Here is a 20,526-nt window from a genome sequence, read left to right as displayed (position 1 = left end):
AAAAGTATTTGATCACCTGCTGATTTTGTACATTTGCCCACTGACAAAGACATGATCAGTCTATAATTTTAATGGTACGTTTATTTGAACAGTTAGAGACATAATAACAACAACAAAATCCAGAAAAACGCATGTCAAAAATGTTATAAATTGATTTGCATTTGAGGGAAATAAGTATTTGACCCCTCTGCAAAACATGACTTAGTACTTGGTGGCAAAACCCTTGTTGGCAATCACAGAGGTCAGACGTTTCTTGTAGTTGGCCACCAGGTTTGCACACATCTCAGGAGGGATTTTGTCCCACTCCTCTTTGCAGATCTTCTCCAAGTCATTAAGGTTTCGAGGCTGACGTTTGGCAACTCGAACCTTCAGCTCCCTCCACAGATGTTCTATGGGATTAAGGTCTGGAGACTGGCTAGGCCACTCCAGGACCTTAATGTGCTTCTTCTTGAGCCACTCCTTTGTTGCCTTGGCCGTGTGTTTTGGGTCAATGTCATGCTGGAATACCCATCCACGACCCATTTTCAATGCCCTGGCTGAGGGAAGGAGGTTCTCACCCAAGATTTGACGGTACATGGCCCCATCCATCGTCCCTTTGATGCCGTGAAGTTGTCCTGTCCCCTTAGCAGAAAAACACCCCCAAAGCATAATGTTTCCACCTCCATGTTTGACGGTGGGGATGATGTTCTTGGGGTCATAGGCAGCATTCCTCCTCCTCCAAACATGGCGAGTTGAGTTGATGCCAAAGACCTCGATTTTGGTCTCATCTGACCACAACACTTTCACCCAGTTCTCCTCTGAATCATTCAGATGTTCATTGGCAAACTTCAGACAGGCCTGTATATGTGCTTTCTTGAGCAGGGGGACCTTGCGGGATCGCTGCAGGATTTCAGTCCTTCAAGGCGTAGTGTGTTACCAATTGTTTTCTTGGTGACTATGGTCCCAGCTGCCTTGAGATCATTGACAAGATCCTCCCGTGTAGTTCTGGGCTGATTCCTCACCGTTCTCATGATCATTGCAACTCCACGAGGTGAGATCTTGCATGGAGCCCCAGGCCGAGGGAGATTGACAGTTCTTTTGTGTTTCTTCCATTTGCGAATAATCGCACCAACCTTCTCACCAAGCTGCTTGGCGATGGTCTTGTAGCCCATTCCAGCCTTGTGTAGGTCTACAATCTTGTCCCTGACATCCTTGGAGAGCTCTTTGGTCTTGGCCATGGTGGAGAGTTTGGAATCTGATTGATTGATTGCTTCTGTGGACAGGTGTCTTTTATACAGGTAACAAACTGAGATTAGGAGCACTCCCTTTAAGAGTGTGCTCCTAATCTCAGCTCGTTACCTGTATAAAAGACACCTGGGAGCCAGAAATCATTCTGATTGAGAGGGAGTCAAATACTTATTTCCCTCATTAAAATGCAAATCAATTTATAACATTTTTGACATGCGTTTTTCTGGATTTTTTTGCTGTTATTCTGTCTCTCACTGTTCAAATAAACCTACCATTAAAATTATAGACTGATCATTTCTTTGTCAGTGGGCAAACGTACAAAATCATCAGGGGATCAAATACTTTTTTCCCCTCCTGTACGCTCAGATACACAACCTCAGGGCTTCGTAGCACTTTGGTAACAAGCATGCAATGCCTGCCACTGGGCTGCAGCCCTAAACATCAAGACTGCAACAGAAAATCAATACAGTACCATATACAGCATATTTCCAGTGAATATCATACATAAAAAAACACACTGGTGCAGCAAAGCTTACGTTTCCTACTATACACTAATACCATTGACCCAAATAGTTTGACTGGTTGTGTGTAACAAACACATTACTGTAGCTTGCATTCTGACAGCGCAAAAAAACGTGTGGATATGACCAAAAACGCATTTCACTTAAATATAAATTAATTTGGAATGCAACAGATGGCGTTTGCATTGCGTGTTGCATTGCATGCGTTGCATATATAGTTCATAACTGGTAAGTTTGAATGGGTTTTAACCCACATAAATGATCACAGGCTTTTCATAGCCCTCTTTTACAGTTTGTGAAATAAAAGCTGTATAATGAGTAATAGTCTTTATAGAATCATCTCTGTATGCAATTTCTGTGCCTTTGCTTATTTGGGGCCAAAAATCATGAAAGAATCCGGCACGTCCTCTGACTATCTCTCTCATCCCAGCTCAATGGTAATTTAATGTGCTATAACCATTAAAACAAACACAACCGACCAATGACAGGAGGAGAGGGGTGAGAGGAGCGGACACCAGAAACCCTTTGACGGAGGCGAGATGGAACACACACAGCGAGGGAGATACGGCTACACACACAAACACACACCGTATCTCCACCGTTGCTCAACAGAGCAGAGGGTAGATGGAATACACACAAAAAACAATTAAATATCTACAGTTTACACACAGACACACACACACACACGAAAGCCGTATTCAACAGAGCACAACACTGCAGCTCCACAGTCCTTCAACAGAGATGACACCCACACACTTTCTCCTCCACACTCCACAGCCCTTGGACAGAGGGTAGGAAGCCTCCCCAGAGACGCAGCACGTTTCCACAGCTAGAAAGTGACTACAGGAGGGAGGAAGGCTACTCAGTCAGGAGCACAGACGGGGTGGGGGAGGTAGGGGAGTCGGGGGGGTTGACAACTCGCCAATTGGGGAAATGTGAGCAGCAGCCCACACCGGCCCCCAATGGCCCCTCAGGTCACACCAAGCGCTCTGTAGCCCTCCATCTCACCCTCTCTCTCCATTTCTCTTACCCTCTCCATCTGGCCTTCTCAGCTGCCCGGGTCCTTCGGATGTCTCCCTTCTCTCTCTCCCTCTGATCTCTCTCTCTCTCTTTCCCATCTGCTGTGTGTGGATCTGTGTGCGTGTATGTGTGTGTGTGTATGTGTGCATGTGTGTGTTCCACCAATGTCATGTCAGTCTCCTTCCACACAGATGAGGGGGGCAACTGTCATGGCGCACTTGGGGACTGGTTACACCCCCATCCTCGCACCCCACTGAATATTAACATGGAATATGCTTAACATGGCAAGGTGTGTGAGAGGGATGCAGAACCATGGGCACACACACACACTGACTGACGCAGGCACGGATACAGAAGGTACAATAGATACCATGCACACAGCAAGGGTTTGCATTGCCTATTCCTCACACAGCAGAGCACACATCATTATCACAAGCAGTAGACACACACAGTGTCTGCATAAAAAGAAAACTAGTCCATCCTGAATTCTCAACACACAGCAGAAACAGACATACAAATGAAGTTGATTTCCTTTACCATTCACACTATAAAGGGGACACATTGTTCGCATAGCAGCACGCAGACACGACAGCACACATTGCTTACTGTAAATACAGCAACAGACACCTACATGTTGCCAGAATAAAGAGAGCTGGAGCTGACAGACAGTGTGTTGAACACAGCACAGCACATCAACACACTGACTGATCCAGGCTCCTAAAGGCATTAACACTCTTGGGCTTTTTGCTATTTCATGGCAAGCAGCAGGTTGTTCTATTATTCATAATGGAAGAGATAAATAAATAAGAGAGGGAGGGGGAAGAGGAGTGGGAGAGACATGGAGAGGGGGAGGACAGAAGGAGAGAGAGAGAGAGAGAGAGAGAGAGAGAGAGAGAGAGAGAGAGAGAGAGAGAGAGAGAGAGAGAGAGAGAGAGTGAGAATACACTGAAACAGGCTTTATGAATTCCTATAATCCTATGCGGCACACTGCATTTGGCGAAAGTGCCTGAACAGGTACATGGGAAATCCAAAGCAACACACACGGCGGCGGCGTGCCCTGTTGAATAAACGTAGGTCAATGTGCACAACACGCCACAAACACTGAACACACACACCGCAAATTATTATTGTCGGCATGCAGAGCATATGCGCGCTAAAGCGTGCTCACACACTGCGTAAGGAAATGCCTTTATGCGCTGAACAAACTGAAGACGCTCTGAGCACACAACGCAAGTTAAAGTGCGTGTTGTGTACATACCCCAATGCACAGAGGGCCCGTGTTAAATAAACAGAATTGGGGGAGTTCCAAATGTCACACAAGCGCTAGGAATTAGTGTGGACGTTGTAGAGTAGACTCTGCTTCGAAACGGCTTTCCCCCACAACAAACACAGTGATGCGAATCCCATCAGGCACTATAGTAATCATCTCGGTGTCGTTAGGTGCATAGGGCACGACGCCAATGACCTGAAGGGGAATATTCTTGGTCCAAGACATGATCCGAACAGACAAGCGCACTACAGAATACAGCAACACACAGCTATATAAAGGTCAATAGTGTAATTCCTTTACAACGGGGATGACATAGGACACCCAGGAGACAGAGGATACAGAGACCCATAGACCCACATGTCTGTTTGTGGGGACTTTTGAATATGTGTGGTACCCCATTGGTAACCCACTGACCTGCCCATTGGGTAACATGTGTTGCTTCAAATGGCCTTGCAGACAATGCTAAATTCAGTCAGTCGACCCCCAATGCGAGAAAACGAAATTTTTACTGTGCTGCCAAAACAATGTAACTAGAAAAGATATGAACAGGATATATAGTTAAGACTGTTTAATTTTCATAATTTCAGCACAAGGCCTATTTTCTTTAGTATGTAGCCCTAGGCCAGGGGTGTCAAACTCATTACATGGAGTGTCTGCTGGTTTCTGGTTTTTCCTTTCAATTAAGCCCTAGACTACCAGGTGAGGGGAGTTCCTTACTAATCAGTGACCTTAATTTCTCAATCCAAGGGAGGAGCAAAAACCTGCAAACACTCGGTCCTCCATGGAATGAGTTTGACACATTATTATCGTTCACAGTAGTGCTGATCTTAATTATTTTCAATAGTACTTAAAAAAATATCCAACTGTTAAACAGTGAACATTAACAATAGACCATTTTGAGTGGAGTTATTTTCTCATGTTCTATGCTACAGGTATCGTGTTATTCGACTGTATGGGATTCCTGCACTGCAGGCTACATTGAATTTGATTGAATAGGATTGATGAGCTTTGAATTTAATTAAAGCCAGTATTGTACAGTATTGTACCCCATAAGGTTATTCTAACTATGGACAGCACACTGAGTATAGCATTAACCAGATCCCGATCACACTCCTTTCTAGTCATATTGAATGAGATTGAATAGATTGGGCCTCGAATTGAATTAAAGCATTGTGTACGATATTGTATGGCTTTAACGGAGTCTAGCATTAACAGAGTGATAAAGATCCCCGTTGCACTCTCGTCGCTCCATTTCATTTCCCTCTGGCCTGAAGACCATTCTCCCTACTCCTATTTATGGGTGACACGCAACAAACTGCGAGACGCTCGCTCTGCCAGGCGAGTGGCCACCCAGGGGGAGAAAGACAACCAGACTGCCAGGCTGTACAGATGGCATCCCACGACAGACAGAAGCCACGGCATATATCACAACACTGACGCCAGAGTAGCAGGAAATAGGCCGTGGGGCGTAATAACGAGGGTACAGGGCGGGTACAATGGAAAGGGTAGAAATGACAGTAAATTACAGTGCTACCACCGTGGGGACAACAGGTCATTAATTGTGGATAGATGCATGGTGAGACTTTCTTACTAGTTACTGTCTCAGTGGGGGAGGAAGGAGACAGTATAGTCTGCTGTTTTTGCTCTTAGTGCAGACTGTCATGACATATAGATCTGTGGGGGGGGTGAGAGAGAGGAGACTGATAGAGAGACAGAGAAAAAGATGTAAGAGAGATAAATTGGATGTGCGTTTGTGTCTTCTAATGCGTCTTTGCCTGGGCGCGCGCGGCTCCACGTGGGCGCCCATTACCCAGCAGTCAGTGCTTTGAGACCGCCAGGCCGAAACGCCCGCTCAGGATTTCGTGTGTAATCAGGCCGAGCAGGTGAGCCACGCTCGCGCGCCGTCTCTACTCGTCAGGCTAACGCAAGCGGATGGACGGATGGACGGGTGATAGAATGAAGGAGTGACAGCTGGGTCAACGGCGGGGAGGGATGAATAGAGAGCCGGACGGATGGGAGTCATAGGATGGACTGGTTTATTAAGATGGTAAAGAAGGTGAAAGGTAGCGACAAGATGTATCCATGTGTGCTGAGGGAAGAGCCCTCAAGAAGCGTAGCCATGATGAACTGTATTCTGTTAGTGATGCTGCTGTGTGAGAGGGAGAGACCGTTTGGGCGTATGTGTGTGCGAGACAGAGCGATAGGGAAAACAGAGGAAGAAAGAAAATGAAATGGAGCCGAGAAAGAGAGAATGTGTGTAGCAATATTTGTGTGTTAACTACACATGCGTGCACGTACACTCCCACAATCGCATGTGTGCCAGTGTGTTAACCAAATAAATAGAGGTGAGATAGATTGACGTGAAAGCGGATATGAGACTCCATTATATCCACCTCACGTTTGTCGGGCAGAGCCGAAGATGGAGGGCTGAAAGACAAATTAAATGGATATCCCGGGTGAACACGTTCTCAGCAAGATCCTGACAACGAGATATGATCGGGGTCGGCTGGATGAGAGATGGAGAGGGGATAGACTGACATGACAATACCCCAATTTCCCCAGTCTTCAAAATGAGAAAGTGAGTAAGAGTGTTCAAGAGGTAGACAGATGGATGGATGGATGGATGGATGGATGGAGAAAACGAGAGGGGGAGATACAAGATATGAAGCAATATGGTGAGCTGCACAATGACGAGTGAGTGTGTGACTGATACACAGAGAAAGGTGACGGAGAAAGGTGACGGAGAAAGGTGAGAGAGAAAGGTGACGGAGAAAGGTGAGAGAGCGAATGAAAAGAGCGAGAGAAAGACAGGTGAAAAGATGAAGGGAGAGAGAGAGATGTGACAGATGACAATGGACAGAGGGGTTGAGTGGCTATTCATCATGCACTGAATAGGTAGGTAAATATTTGAGGAATGAAAAAGCTTCTCTCTCTCGCTCTCTCTCTTTCTTACTCGCTCTGACGGAAAGGTATAAGATAAACAAACCAAGCTGTTTTTGTTCAAACTAATCCTCAAATTCTCTAGAAGCTGATAGAGATGTTGAACAAACAAATACAAAAACATTTTAAATAATAAAAAAGGCATTTCCACAAATTGTAGAAATGTTTGTCTCATTCCACAAATTGTAGAATGAGACAAACACAAACACCCTATACGCACACGCCCAATCATCCACCCACCCACTCACACAAAACATATCTACAATCAGATCTACACACATATATCAGCAACCCGCCTCCACACACACACACACCCTATTCATCATCATCTTTGATTCCCTCAGCAAAGATGATGATTAGAAGAAAAAACAACCCAGTGAAAATCAGCCCAGAATATACAGAAGTACGTCATTTTTTCCTCTCCATCTTCTCTCCTGGTTAGGATCTAGGATCTAGCGCAACTCTGGAGTGGGAGCTGCCTGTTGGGAATCACGCTGGTGGGGAAAGGGCTGGATTAAACACTGAATGATCTGCAGAATGCCTGGAGCCACACATACACGCACATAACACACTCAATCGTGCACACACCCTCGACTTTGCATCAAAATAATTTCTGTTTCACAGTTCTATTCTTAAGCGCAAGAATATCCCCTTCCTCCTTCCTCACACACACACTCAAACTCATAAAGCACTAGCAGAATGTTGGAGGTTGGAGAACCAGAGGCGCTGTTGAATAGCTCTCCTACTGTGGAAGGAGTCGCCAATCTCTGTTACCAACCACTCTAAGAACACCAATTAACCATGGCTGGATTTAAGGGACGCCACGGAAACAGGGTTACTGTGGTCTGGCGGATGGAGCGATGGGCTGATGACCAGGAGGCTTGCGAGGGACATAAACTTAAGTGGAGGGAATGAGTGCTGCACTATTGTGCCTCTGGAGAATCCGTTTGAAACTAAACTCTGTAGATAGCTTGGTGAATAAATAATGAAAGCTAATTGGGGGACAGAATATAAATGTAATGGTAGGCTAAAGATAGTGTTCTGGATGGGGGGAAAAACATAATGGCTGTGGATTTAAAGGGGCACTCAACAGTTCTAACAATAACAAAGCGCCTCACCCCAACACTGTTTTGGTAAACAGCTGAGGGATAGGGTTGGCGAAATATAACCACTCAAATACAACTACTTGTTTACAATTACATTGTTTACAAAGAGTGGCAAAAAAGTTAATCCACCTTCAAGAAAACAATAAAAGTACATCTAATGCGATCGACCGTATGACTGGAGAGATACTAGTGTTACTAGAGATTCTACTGAATGTTAAATGTATTACATTTACATTTTACATTTTAGTTATTTAGCAGACGCTCTTATCCAGAGTTAGTGAGTGCATACATTTCTTTTTTTTTTTTATATACTATTACCTGTCAGGTATTTTAATTCTCTGTAATGTCTACTTGTTAAATTATTGTTATGTCTTGTTGTAAATTGTAATTGTTTGTAATCTCTTTTTTGTTCTGTGTTGGACCCCAGGAAGATTAGCTGACATTATGGCGTCAGCTAATGTGGATCCAAATAAAGTTATATTCTTCAAGAATCAATGGATATATATATATATCATTAATTTAAAAGTACAAACATTTATATACAGTGCCTTCAGAAAGTATTCATACCCCTTGACTTTTTCCACATTTTGTTGTTACAGCCTGAATTCAACATTTAATAAATATCTTGTTCTGAAATATCTCATTTACATAAGTATTCACTCCCCCGAGTCAATACTTTGTAGAAGAACCTTTGGCGGCGATTACAGCTTTGCATCGTCTTGGGTATGTCTGTACCAGCTTTGCACATCTGGATTTGGGGATTTTCTCCCATTCTTCCTTGCAGATTTTCTCAAGTTCTGTTAAGTTAGATGGAGAGCGGCGGTGAACAGCAATATTCAAGTCTTTCCACAGATTTTAAATGGGATTCAAGTCCGGCTTTGGCTGGGCCACTCAAGGACTTTCACATTCTTGCTTGTTCTGAAGCCATTCCAGAGTTGCTTTGGCTGTATGCTTGGGGTCATTGTCCTGTTGGAAAGTAAATCTCCGCCCCAGTCTAAGGTCATTTGCACTCTGAAGCAGGTTCTCATCAAGGATTTCCCTGTATTTGGCTCCATTCATTGTTCCCTCTTTTCTGACCAGTCTCCCAGTCCCTGCCGCTGAAAAGCATTCCAATAGAATGATGCTGCCACCACCATACTTTACGGTAGGGATGGTGTTAGACGGGTGATGAGCTGTGCCTGGTTCTCTCTAGAAATAGCACTTTGCATTCAGGCCAAATATATATATTTTTTGTCTCATCAGACCACAGAATCTTGTGCCTTATGATCTCAGAGTATTTCACGTGCCTTTTTGCAAACTCCAGGCGTACTGTCATGTGCCTTTTTCTCAGGAGTGGCTTCTATCTGGCCACTCTCCCATAAAGCCCAGATTGGTGAAGTGCTGTTGTCCTTCTGGCAGGTTCTCCCATCTCAGCCAAGGAACTCGGAAGTTCTGTCAGAGTGGTCACTGTGTTCTTTGTCACATCCCTGACCAAGGATCTTTTTTAATTTTAATTTGTTGTATTTTATTTTAATCAGCTTTAATTTTGCAAATAGATTGTGGCTTCCTCAACTGGCAGCTTCATGAAATAGTACCCGCAAAACACCAGTCTCAACGTCAACAATGAAGAGACGACTCCGGGATGCTGACCTTCTAGGCAGAGTTGCAAAGAAAAAGCAATTTCTCAGACTGGCCAATAAAAATAAAAGATTAAGATGGGCGGTCTGAGATATGGCTTTTTCATTGCAACTCTGCCTAGAAGGTCAGCATCCCGGATTCACCTCTTCACTGTTGAGGTTGAGACTGGGGTTTTGCGGGTACTATTTAATGAAGCTGCCAGTTGAGGACCAGTGAGGCGCCTGTTTCTCAAACTAGACACTAATGTATTTGTCCTCTTGCTCAGTTGTGCACTGGGGCCTCCCACTCCTCTTTCTATTCTGGTTAGAGCCAGTTTGCGCTGTTCTGTGAAGGGAGTAGTACACAGCGTTGTACGAGATCTTCAGTTTCTTGGCAATTTATCGCAGAACAAGAATAGACTGACGCTTTTCTGAAGAAAGTTATTTGTTTCTGGCCATTTTGAGCCTGTAATCGAACCCACAATTGCTGATGCGCCAGACACTCAACTAGTCTCAAGAAGGCCAGTTTTTTTGCTTCTTTAATCAGCACAACAGTTTTCAGCTGTGCTAACATAATTGCAAAAGGGTTTTCTAATGATCAATTATCCTTTTAAAATGATAAACTTGGATTAGCAAACACAACGTACCATTGGAACACAGGACTGATGGTTGCTGATAATGGGCCTCTGTACGCCTATGTAGATATTCCATTAAAAATCAGCAGTTTCCAGCTACAATAGCCATTTACAACATTAACAATGTTTACACTGTATTTCTGATCAATTTTATGTTCTTTTAATTTTCCCCGAACCGTACCACCCCACCCCTAATTGGAGTAAACTAATGGACAACAACATGTAGGCTTCTACTTCCAGCTTATACATACTATATACATTTTACGGACACAATATATTTTACATTAGTTATCTTTTGTTTGTTTTTAGTCCCATCCTTCAGCTACCCTCAACCCCTCCCATCTATCGCTGAACACCATCAATATATTTCCCATATATTTTTCAACTGTGCTGTGATGTTTCACAAAAGTTCTGAACCTATATACATTTTACGTACACAGTATATTTTACATTAGTTATCTTGTTTTTTTGTTCTTTTTGGTCCCATCAAGGTCGTTCTTGCCCGGTTGCTCAGTTTGGCCGGACGGCCAGCTCTAGGCAGTCTGGGTAGTTCCATATTTTTTCCATATCCTAATGATGGAGGCAACTGTGCTCTTGGAAACTTTCAACACTCTAGTAATCATTTTTATACCCTTCCCAGATACACTCCACTAATCAGGCCAGACGGAAGCCACTCATCAGGTAAATAAGGTATTTAAAAATATATATATAAATTAGCAAAAATTTATAAAAACCTGTTTTTGCTTTGTCATAATGGGGTATTGTGTGTAGATTGATGAGGGAAAAAACTAATTTAATCCATTTTAGAATAAGGCTGTAACGTAACAAAATGTGGAAAAAGTGAAGGGACCTGAATACTTTCCGCACTGTATATGCCTCATCACAATTCTATCTCGGTGATCTACGGACAGTTCCTTGGACTTCATGTTATAGTTTCTGCTCTGACATACACTGTCAACTGTAGGACTTTATATAGACAGGTGTGTTTCTTTCTAAATCATGTCCAAATAATTGAATTGGCCACAGATGGACTCCAATTAAGTTGTAGTGACATCTCAAGGATGATCAAAGGAAATTGGATGCACCGGAGCTCAGTTTGGCGTGTCATAGGAAAGGGGTGTGAATACTTATGTAAATCTGATATAACATTTTCAATAAACGTGAAAGAAAATCAAAAAAAAAAAATCACTTTGTAATTATGGGTTATTGTGTGTGGATGGGTGAGATTGTGTATTTTTTTACATCCATTTTGAATTCAGGCCATAGCACAACAAAATGTGTATGAATACATTCTGAAGATCCTGTAGCAATCGCAGAATGCCCCTGTAAAAAATATAAATTTAATCGTAAGCTAAAGATAGTGTTCTACATGGGGTAGAAAACATACAGTCGTGGTCAAAAGTTTTGAGAATGACACAAATACTAATTTTCACAAAGTCTGCTGCCTCAGTTTTGATGATGGCAATTTGCATATACTCCAGAATGTCATGAAGAGTGATCAGATGAATTGCAATTAATTGCAAAGTCCCTCTTTGCCATGAAAATGAACTTAATCCCCCAAAAAACATTTACACTGCATTTCAGCCCTGCCACAAAAGGACCAGCTGCCATCATGTCAGTGATTCTCTCGTTAACACAGGTGAGAGTGTTGACGAGGACAAGGCTGGAGATCACTCTGTCATGCTGATTGAGTTAGAATAACAGACTGGAAGCTTTAAAACGGAGGGTGGTGCTTGAAATCATTGTCCTTCCTCTGTTAACCATGGTTACCTGCAAGGAAACACGTGCCGTCATCATTGCTTTGCACAAAAAGGGCTTCACAGCCAAGGATATTGCTGCTAGTAAGATTGCACCTAAATCAACCATTTATCGGATCATCAAGAACTTCAAGGAGAGAGGTTCAATTGTTGTGAAGAAGGCGTCAGGGCGCCCAAAAAAGTCCAGCAAGCGCCAGGACCGTCTCCTAAAGTTGATTCAGCTGCTGGATCAGGGCACCACTAGTGCAGAGCTTGCTCAGGAATGGCAGCAGGCAGGTGTGAGTGCATCTGCACGCACAGTGAGGCGAATACTTTTTGAGGATGGCCTGGTGTCAAGAAGGGCAGCAAAGAAGCCACTTCTCTCCAGGAAAAACATCAGGGACATACTGATATTCTGCAAAAGGTACAGGGATTGGACTGCTGAGGACTGCGGTAAAGTCATTTTCTCTGATGAATCCCCTTTCCGATTGTTTGGGGCATCCGGAAAACACCTTGTCCGGAGAAGACAAGGTGAGCGCTACCATCAGTGTCATGCCAACAGTAAAGCATCCTGAGACCATTCATGTGTGGGGTTGCTTCTCAGCCAAGGAGTGGGCTCACTCACAATTTTGCCTAAGAACACAGCCATGAATAAAGAATGGTACCAACACATCCTCCGAGAGCAACTTCTCCCAACCATCCAAGAACAGTTTGGTGACAACCAATGCCTTTTCCAGCATGATGCAGCACCTTCCCATAAGGCAAAAGTGTTAACTAAGTGGCTCGGGGAACAAAACATCAACATTTTGGGTCCATGGCCAGGAAACTCCCCAGACCTTAATCCCATTGATAACTTGTGGTCGATCCTCAAGAGGTGGGTGGACAAACAAAAACCCACAAATTCTGACAAACTCCAAGCATTGAATATGCAAGAATGGGCTGTCATCAGTCAGGATGTGGCCCAGAAGTTAATTGACAGCATGCCAGGTCGGATTGCAGAGGTCTTGAAAAAGAAGGGTCAACACTGCAAATATTGACTCTTTGCATAAACTTTATGTAATTGTCAATAAAAGCCTTTGCCACTTATGGAATGCCTGTAATTATACTTCAGTATTCCATAGTAACATCTGACAAAAATCTCTCATAACACTGAAGCAGCAAACTTTGTGAAGACCAATCCTTGTGTCATTCTCAAAACTTTTGACCACGACTGTATATAAAATGGTAGTGAGTTTAAAACCCTCTAGACAGTATATGGCTGTGAGCAGTTGGGCAGGACTGAGCATGACTATCACTTCGCAGCCAACATAAAAAGGGTTCGATAACTAGTGCTCTGGCCATCATTTCGCAGGGAACGATAGGCACCAGAGAAGCAATGGTGCAGTGGTGTGTTTCAGGGGTGTCAGTTTTATATTTCCAAGCCAGAGAGAGAAGAGAGAGAAAGAAAGAAAGAAAGAAAGAGAGTAGCCTTCTGGTATCTCTTCCCCTTTGCTTTTGTCACCGCTGTGCAGAGAGCCCAACCAAAAATGACATGTCCAGTCTCCAAGTGCCCACGGTCAACTTCCTCTCCCTGTCTCAGTGTCACTTCCTTGGTTCTCTATTCGGAACCTTGTCATTGTAGCTAGCGAGCCAGTGCTATCCATTACCCACTGTCCTGGGATCAGTTAGGATTAGCTACTTTTAACCACATAACACCACATACCGACAGGTGACCACTTTGTGGGTGGTTGGTAGATGATGCTGATTCCAGATCAGCTGGAAAGCTAATCACTGGACTGTCCATTACCCACTGTTCTAGGATCAGTTAGCTTAACCCACATCACCTCAGATACTGACAGGTAACCACTGTGAGAGGTTAGTGGAGGCTGATTCCAGATCAGATGGTAAGCCATTGCACCTCAGGAAACACATTGAATCCTGTTGCTACCTTTGCCTTTTCAAAGGCGAGGTAAGCTTGCTCGGAGTTCTCCCTCATGCTCGAGTTCACACATACAACGACAACGCCACACCTGCCACACCACAGTTTCCCATGTGTATCAAGAATGGTCCACCACCCAAAGCACATCCAGCCAACTTGACACAACTGTGGGAAGCATTGGAGTCAACATGGGCCAGGAACTCTTGACACCTTAGAGTCCATGCCCTGACAAATTGAGGCTGTTCTGAGGGCAAAAGGGGTGCAACTCAATATTTGGAAGTTGTTCCTAATGTTTTGTACACTCAGTGTATATAGCCATGTTATTTTTACTCGTTGTTGTTATTCACTGTGTATTTATTCCTCAAGTCACTATTTCTATCTTTAATTCTGCATTGTTGGAAAAGGACCCATAATTAAGCATTTCACTGTTAGTCTACACCTGTTGTTTACAACGCTGTGACAATTGACAGCAAAACATTCCACACAGACAAAAGGTGACCGTTTTTTATGAGAAACTGAGAGAACATTCAGGAGGAGGCGAAATAGTCAGCCAGTGAGCAAATCCTGTCCATCTGTCCATCCCGCTGAGAGACTGGCCTGGAGAAAAGACACTTTAGGTCATTTATCTGACAATCTACGTCAATCCATTCAGCCTGAGTGGCGCGGGAAAGGTGAGAGAGCAGAGCAGCTAGGCCCCAGGGCGGTCCACACAGGGCTCAATGAAAGGCCCCCTGCGGCCGTCCACAGCCCTGCCGGTCCATTAATACTGGCCAGCCAGAGTCATTAGTGGCCTGTCGATATACTGTAGGCAGGCAAGCAGCCGGGAGGCCCGAACATAGCAGGCTATCAAGCGTTTCTGCTAGCCCTGCCCTGACACCCTCTGGCTAAGGTCACAACCCCCAAGGTAAACAATGAGCTACTAGGTCATGTGGGCGAGACACTTATTGGCGAGTCGAGGAAAATAATTTCAAGTATTTCGGCATCCAGCATTCAGCATCCAGTGTTTATTTTACAGTTTTTGTATATCTCAGTTTCAATATAATGTATTATTTTTTATAATTCTTGACAATTAATGTATAATTTGTCATGGAATTTTGACATGCCTGGGAATGCTGACATGCCTGAGAATGCTAACATCCCTGTCTTCCATTCATACTGGGGGATAAAGGCTCGTTTTTAATAAAATAAAAATAATTAGCATAGACGGTGGCCTACAAAATCCATAACAATTCACATTCTCTAACACAGAGGTATCGTGAGAAAAATAGTTCCAACCCAGTCACGGTTCAAAACAACGTGGAACTAATCGAATAATATGCATAATTACAAATAATTTGTAGACTGATAATTGACCGCAAGAAGCCCAAACAGATATAATATTTGACTAAAACAATTTCAAACCTTGCTTACATTTGTATACGATCACATGCTTCTTTCTATTATGCATGGGAATACTTGGGAACAGATTTCCTAAATTAAAATCACTTGGAGATGTTATCCTGGTGTTTTTACTGTCTTTTATGTCGAACAATGAAAATTCTAAAAATATATTATTTTTTGCTCAGAAAACTTGGGGGGCCAAATAAAACCACCCACGGGCCGAATTTGGCTCGCGGGCTGCCAGTTGGGGAACCCCGATGTACAAAGATCTTAAAAGGCTATTTTTTCAGTACCGTTCCCTGAACTGAAACTATGCCTATTCATGTCACCATCGCCTGCATTATGTCAACAAGGATAAAAGGTCAGAATGAAGAAAGGGTTTGACAGAGTGCCGCAAAGAGGTGTAGTCAAGGCAACAGACAAGGACCTAAAGTGGACTGAGGAGGACCATAAACGTCTCGCTCATAGACTACAGTCAAGGATGTTGTGGGGCAACGTAGTACCACAGGTTTGTCTGAATAAGCCACCTTATTTAAGTCCATAAAAATCGTTTGGAACTGTAGCCAACATAAAACACCATCCAGCCCACTTGTTGTAAACAACTCATTCAGGGAACCATCAATGCACCTACTTGAGAAACTGCTCATTGTCATCAGTAGTCTTGGCATGATGGTTACGCTACGTTTATTATCTCTCATTGTTCCACATGAATAACCCTACAGTTTCTCCAGCACTTTGGGTAATTACACTTGTCTAGATGGGGATGTTGTGGAAGAATGTGATAAATGTAACAAAGAACAGACACAGTTTTCTGTGTAATAATGAGAATCGTTTCAGTTTTATATCGAGGTAGACCAAATAACGGCAAGAGCTGAAGCAAAACATTGTCAATATGCATGTTACATACACAATCAAATCCACAGACGGACCACTACGCTGTCTGAACGTCACACATAAGACACAATCATATTTAGAAATCCATCATACTTTAATAACACCAGAATACAAAAATAAAGTGACAGGACAAACTGGAACGAAACACCCACACTGTCGGACGGTGATACAGAGGACATTGCTATACTAGCAGCTTGTAGTGAGAGACATAAACACCTGGGAATATAGAAGAATTGTAATATTAGTCATATTCTCCAGGTCATCATCCTGTCAATATTGTGCACAAGAACAATATACCCCACTGTAGAATTGAGCAGAAAATATGAATAGCTTATTATGCCAGGAGCTGGGCAGAACAGATGCACTACTAACATGACCACATAAATTAGTAATGCTTGTTGCATGTATGTTCTATTTATTTATACTATGTACACAAGGGACACAGGGAATACTGCATGTAGTGGAATTGTGAATTTAAGGCTTCATTTGTTTGTCTTGAGATTAGAGTCGGACAAGAATTGTAGGCTGTCGTGACCCATTATGCTTTTTAAAATAACCACCACCACTGCCCTTAGACAGGAAGGGTAATTGCATGCCAGAAACATTACTTTTTTTATTCAATGTGAAATTGGTGCTTGTTTACTTCTAAAACAGGGAAATGGGGAATCAAAGGTTTTAAGCCTCTGTAGAGAAAGATGTTCTCTCTTTTAATCTTAGTAAGATGGAGAATGATGGAGCCCAAAGAGGAACAATCTTGCCCCTGCTAATGGGAGGCATTGAACTCAAGGTGTGATAGGTCGGGGAAAGATGTTTTTGGGTGTGTGCATTCTACGGGTAAAACAAATCTTCAGAGGGTGTGTGATTATATGCTCTCGTGAGAATGTATCTGTGGAAGAGAGAGAGAGAGAGAGTGTTTGTGTGGAGAAGATGGTCAGAGCAGCTTGGAGTTCAAGGCCCTTGATAATATAATGTACCAGTAGGCTACAAGATACATGTCTTGACACATGTAATTACAGTAAGGTCATTTGTAGTCATTGGTTATTTTCCAACCAACTCCCATGATAGTAGTCTGTGATACTGGACCAATTTACCATCATCTACACAGCACTTACAAATAACATTTCTTATAGGAAGTCTTGAAGATAAATACACACTTATTTCATTAAATGGATATCTTACATCAAGATATACACAATCAACACTTCACATAAAAACACTTATTTTTCTTCGTCTTTTTTTGTATACCCATTCGCACGAAACATCATAAGGAAAACAGTTAATTTGAACACAGTGGTGATGATCTGATAATGTGATATGAATCTGTGATAAGAAACGGCAAAGGAGGGGGAGTGGGGCATAATATCTACAGAGAAACGGCCCGGATACCAATACCCAATCAAGACATACCAATACCCAATCAAGACATACCAATACCCAATCAAGACTTCATCTGGCCGGGGTGGCACAGGAGACCACTCCAAAGGTCCCTTTCAGCCATTCCGGCTCCGCCAGTGAAATATTCATATCCATGCGGGTCCTCATGCTAAGCAATTTCCTATCACCGTCACCCAACCACTTCATCAGTGAGGTTACTGTGCATGAAATGAGTGATGAATGACTCAGAGATAAAATCATGATAGGTTTAGCAATCCATATGTATGAAATTATGCAAAACAACTCCTGCATAATATTGGGCTATTGCGCGGTGAATCAGCGTGTGGGATACACAACTCAAAATCCACTCGCCGACACAAATCTGTACAATCACGCTACACACACCCTTGCACAATACACACACTCGTCAGCACACCCACACACGACCGCTACTTTAAAGTGAACGCCGCTAATCCGACAGTGGAACATACTGCGGGTGGGGTTAGCTCCTTAACCTCATTCCAGGTCTGGCAGCTAGTCAAATTCGGTCCACTCAGAACTCGAAAACACATATGCTGGCCAGGCTTAGAACTAATGGGCCTTGGTCAGAAATATCCCCACACACAGTCACAGGCATATTTAATGTGTTACTGCCCCCTTAGAAGGCCAGAAGAGATTTGTCCATTAACATACAGCTAAAAAAAACCTCTACTAAGTATTTTGCCCTGCTAAAAAAATAGAATATTTCTAAGTCTAAGAAGATAATTGATCGTAGACGGTCTACCTCATACCACCTCATAACTCCTACTGTATTCGGGAGCAAAATTTCGCAATTTCAGCCGTATGTGCAGCTTGGCTTAACTGGATTAATCGCACAAGTGCTCAATACCAGCCGGAAATCAGCCTCTCTCTATCCCTCTGCACAAGATAATGCGCAACACTTTTATGCTTCTTCTACTCCTGAATTAAACATGCGGGGTAGGAACAGCTTGTTCTGGTAAAAACAGAGCGGGAAATATTCCGCCTCTGCCTCTGATCCCTCGAGCGTCGGCGGCAAAACATTTCTTTACTATTAAAAAGACGCCGCATTGATCGACTTGCCGGGGAAATGGAGTCTGCATCCTTTTCTAATTGGTCAAACTGACAGGCAGAGGAGGTGGTCCAGTTAGAGCTGGGTGTGGCCTGTCGATCTGTCAGTGAGTGTCTCATCTGTCCGTGGCTCTGATTGTTCATGGAGCTGGTTGGTCCCTCAGAGTGGTAGGCTAGTCCACCTCAGACGGTGCCAGCTGAACCACTGCCTAGCAGTGACATCCCTGCCAACATACAGGTGGAAAAACAAACGGATCTGGTCGCCCACATCTCTCGTCCGAACCCCACCCCCAGCTTGGTCTACCATGTCACTGGCATCCCAAATGTAAAAGAAAAGAATCACAATACCAAAAGAAAGAAGGAAATGTGCATGAAAATGAAGTTGGTAGGACTAGCTCTGCCTAATAGTCATTATATGAGTCATTAAAACCAAATGCGGTTCAACAAGGCCTTAAGGCCCAAACATCTTGATAATACAAAGACCATTACATAACACTGTGTATGAATGCCTGTGATGATGCACATTAAGACAGCAAGTTACAGCTTTGTTCCTTGTCCTCCACACCGCGGTCCACTGGACGACATCTTGAAGCAGTAGCAGTGGTTATATAACTAGTGCGACCATCTATGAATTCGTCTAAAGTTTTACCATGAAGGTGACATTGAATGGTATGTTTCCTTACCAAGAAAAAGTCTTAGTGTTTGCAGTCCTGTGGATTAGTTAGCTACTAATGCAGTCACATGGTCATTCTTCATGTTTCACTTGCTAAGCTGAAATGAAATGGAGCAGTAAGCAGCATTGAAGATGAGTTACATGGTTTATTTTTTTGGGTAGACTGACTGACTTAGAGACGTCTAGTCATTCAGCAGCGCACTCAAGTCATCATTCTGCTTGTTAGAGATCAGTTTCAACTCCTTGTTTTAGAAAAGTATCATAAGCGTAGAATGTCTCTATAGTATGCAGGGGAAGGGGTGGTTGTTGGTGGTATCATTCGAGAGAGGCGGTTGGAGGTTGGTGGTGGACTCTCCTCAGCTCTCCCTCCTGGACCCTGTTGGTTGACCGTCCCTCTCTAGACGTAGATGGCAGTCCGGGAGATGACCGACCCGTCCCGCTGTGACTCCATGTCGTCGTCCAGGTACATGCTGTCCCCTCCCATCTCCTCGTCGTGCCGGTGGATGTGATAGGCTGGCGCCATGCCGACGCTGAAGCTGTCGTAGCGCTCCTCTTCCACCTCCAGGCTGTCGTCAAGTGCGTCGAACTTCCTGCGCTCCGCCTCATCCATTTCGCTGCTCAGCAGGATGTCGTGGGCGGTGGGGGTGGAGCCTGGCGGGCCGTGGTGGTGGAAGTCGTTGACCTTCTCAGCCAGCGCTCCAGGGTCGCTCTCGCGGTACGTATAGATGGGCCCGTTGATGTTGGCCCCAGTGCCTCCATTCTTGTTGCCAGCTCCACCGAAGAGGCGGGCTTTGTTCCCGTAGGCGCCTGGCTCTCCGTTGCTGGGGTAACCACGCCGTTGCCGGCGACTGCGGGTCACCAGGACAGCAATCAGCGCGCTGACCAGCAGTAAAGCCAGCAGGCTGCCGATGATAGCCCCCGCCAACACGCCCGCGTTGGACGGGTCCACTATGGCCTCTGCAGAGGGGGGGAGGAGGGGAGCAAAAGGTAGAGGAAAATACAAAAAATAGGGGGAGGAAAGGGTAGGGGGGTTGGTCGGTTTTTAATGGGCCTCTTTCCGTAGGAGTAGTACTGTTGTTCTGGTGCTCTCCTGGTGAGATGCTGTCAGTGAGGTGGTGGTGTCTCGATCAGTGTTGTTGCGATTTGAC

General features: G+C 44.0%; 1 protein-coding gene across 3 annotated transcripts in view; it reads right to left on the bottom strand.

Annotated features, from left to right (window-relative positions):
* The window catches only part of LOC121571563 (poliovirus receptor homolog), a 75,482-nt gene that overhangs the window by 20,410 nt on the left and 34,546 nt on the right, over window positions 1–20,526 (bottom strand). For 2 of the 3 annotated variants that reach the window (XM_041883098.2, XM_045221938.1), the window contains exon 7: window positions 16,318–20,335. The exons of the other annotated variant lie outside the window; for it this stretch is intronic. In XM_041883098.2, the coding sequence (XP_041739032.2) occupies window positions 19,776–20,335 (560 nt within the window). In that variant the 3' untranslated portion in view covers window positions 16,318–19,775. Of the gene's footprint in view, window positions 1–16,317; window positions 20,336–20,526 lie in introns of those variants that run through there. 3 annotated transcript variants of the gene reach the window in all.

This window comes from Coregonus clupeaformis, chromosome 8 (assembly GCF_020615455.1).
Source record: "Coregonus clupeaformis isolate EN_2021a chromosome 8, ASM2061545v1, whole genome shotgun sequence".
Classification (NCBI taxonomy): domain Eukaryota; kingdom Metazoa; phylum Chordata; class Actinopteri; order Salmoniformes; family Salmonidae; genus Coregonus; species Coregonus clupeaformis.
The sequence above is the reverse complement of the archived record's forward strand: the minus strand, read 5'-3'. Positions and strand labels throughout refer to the sequence as shown.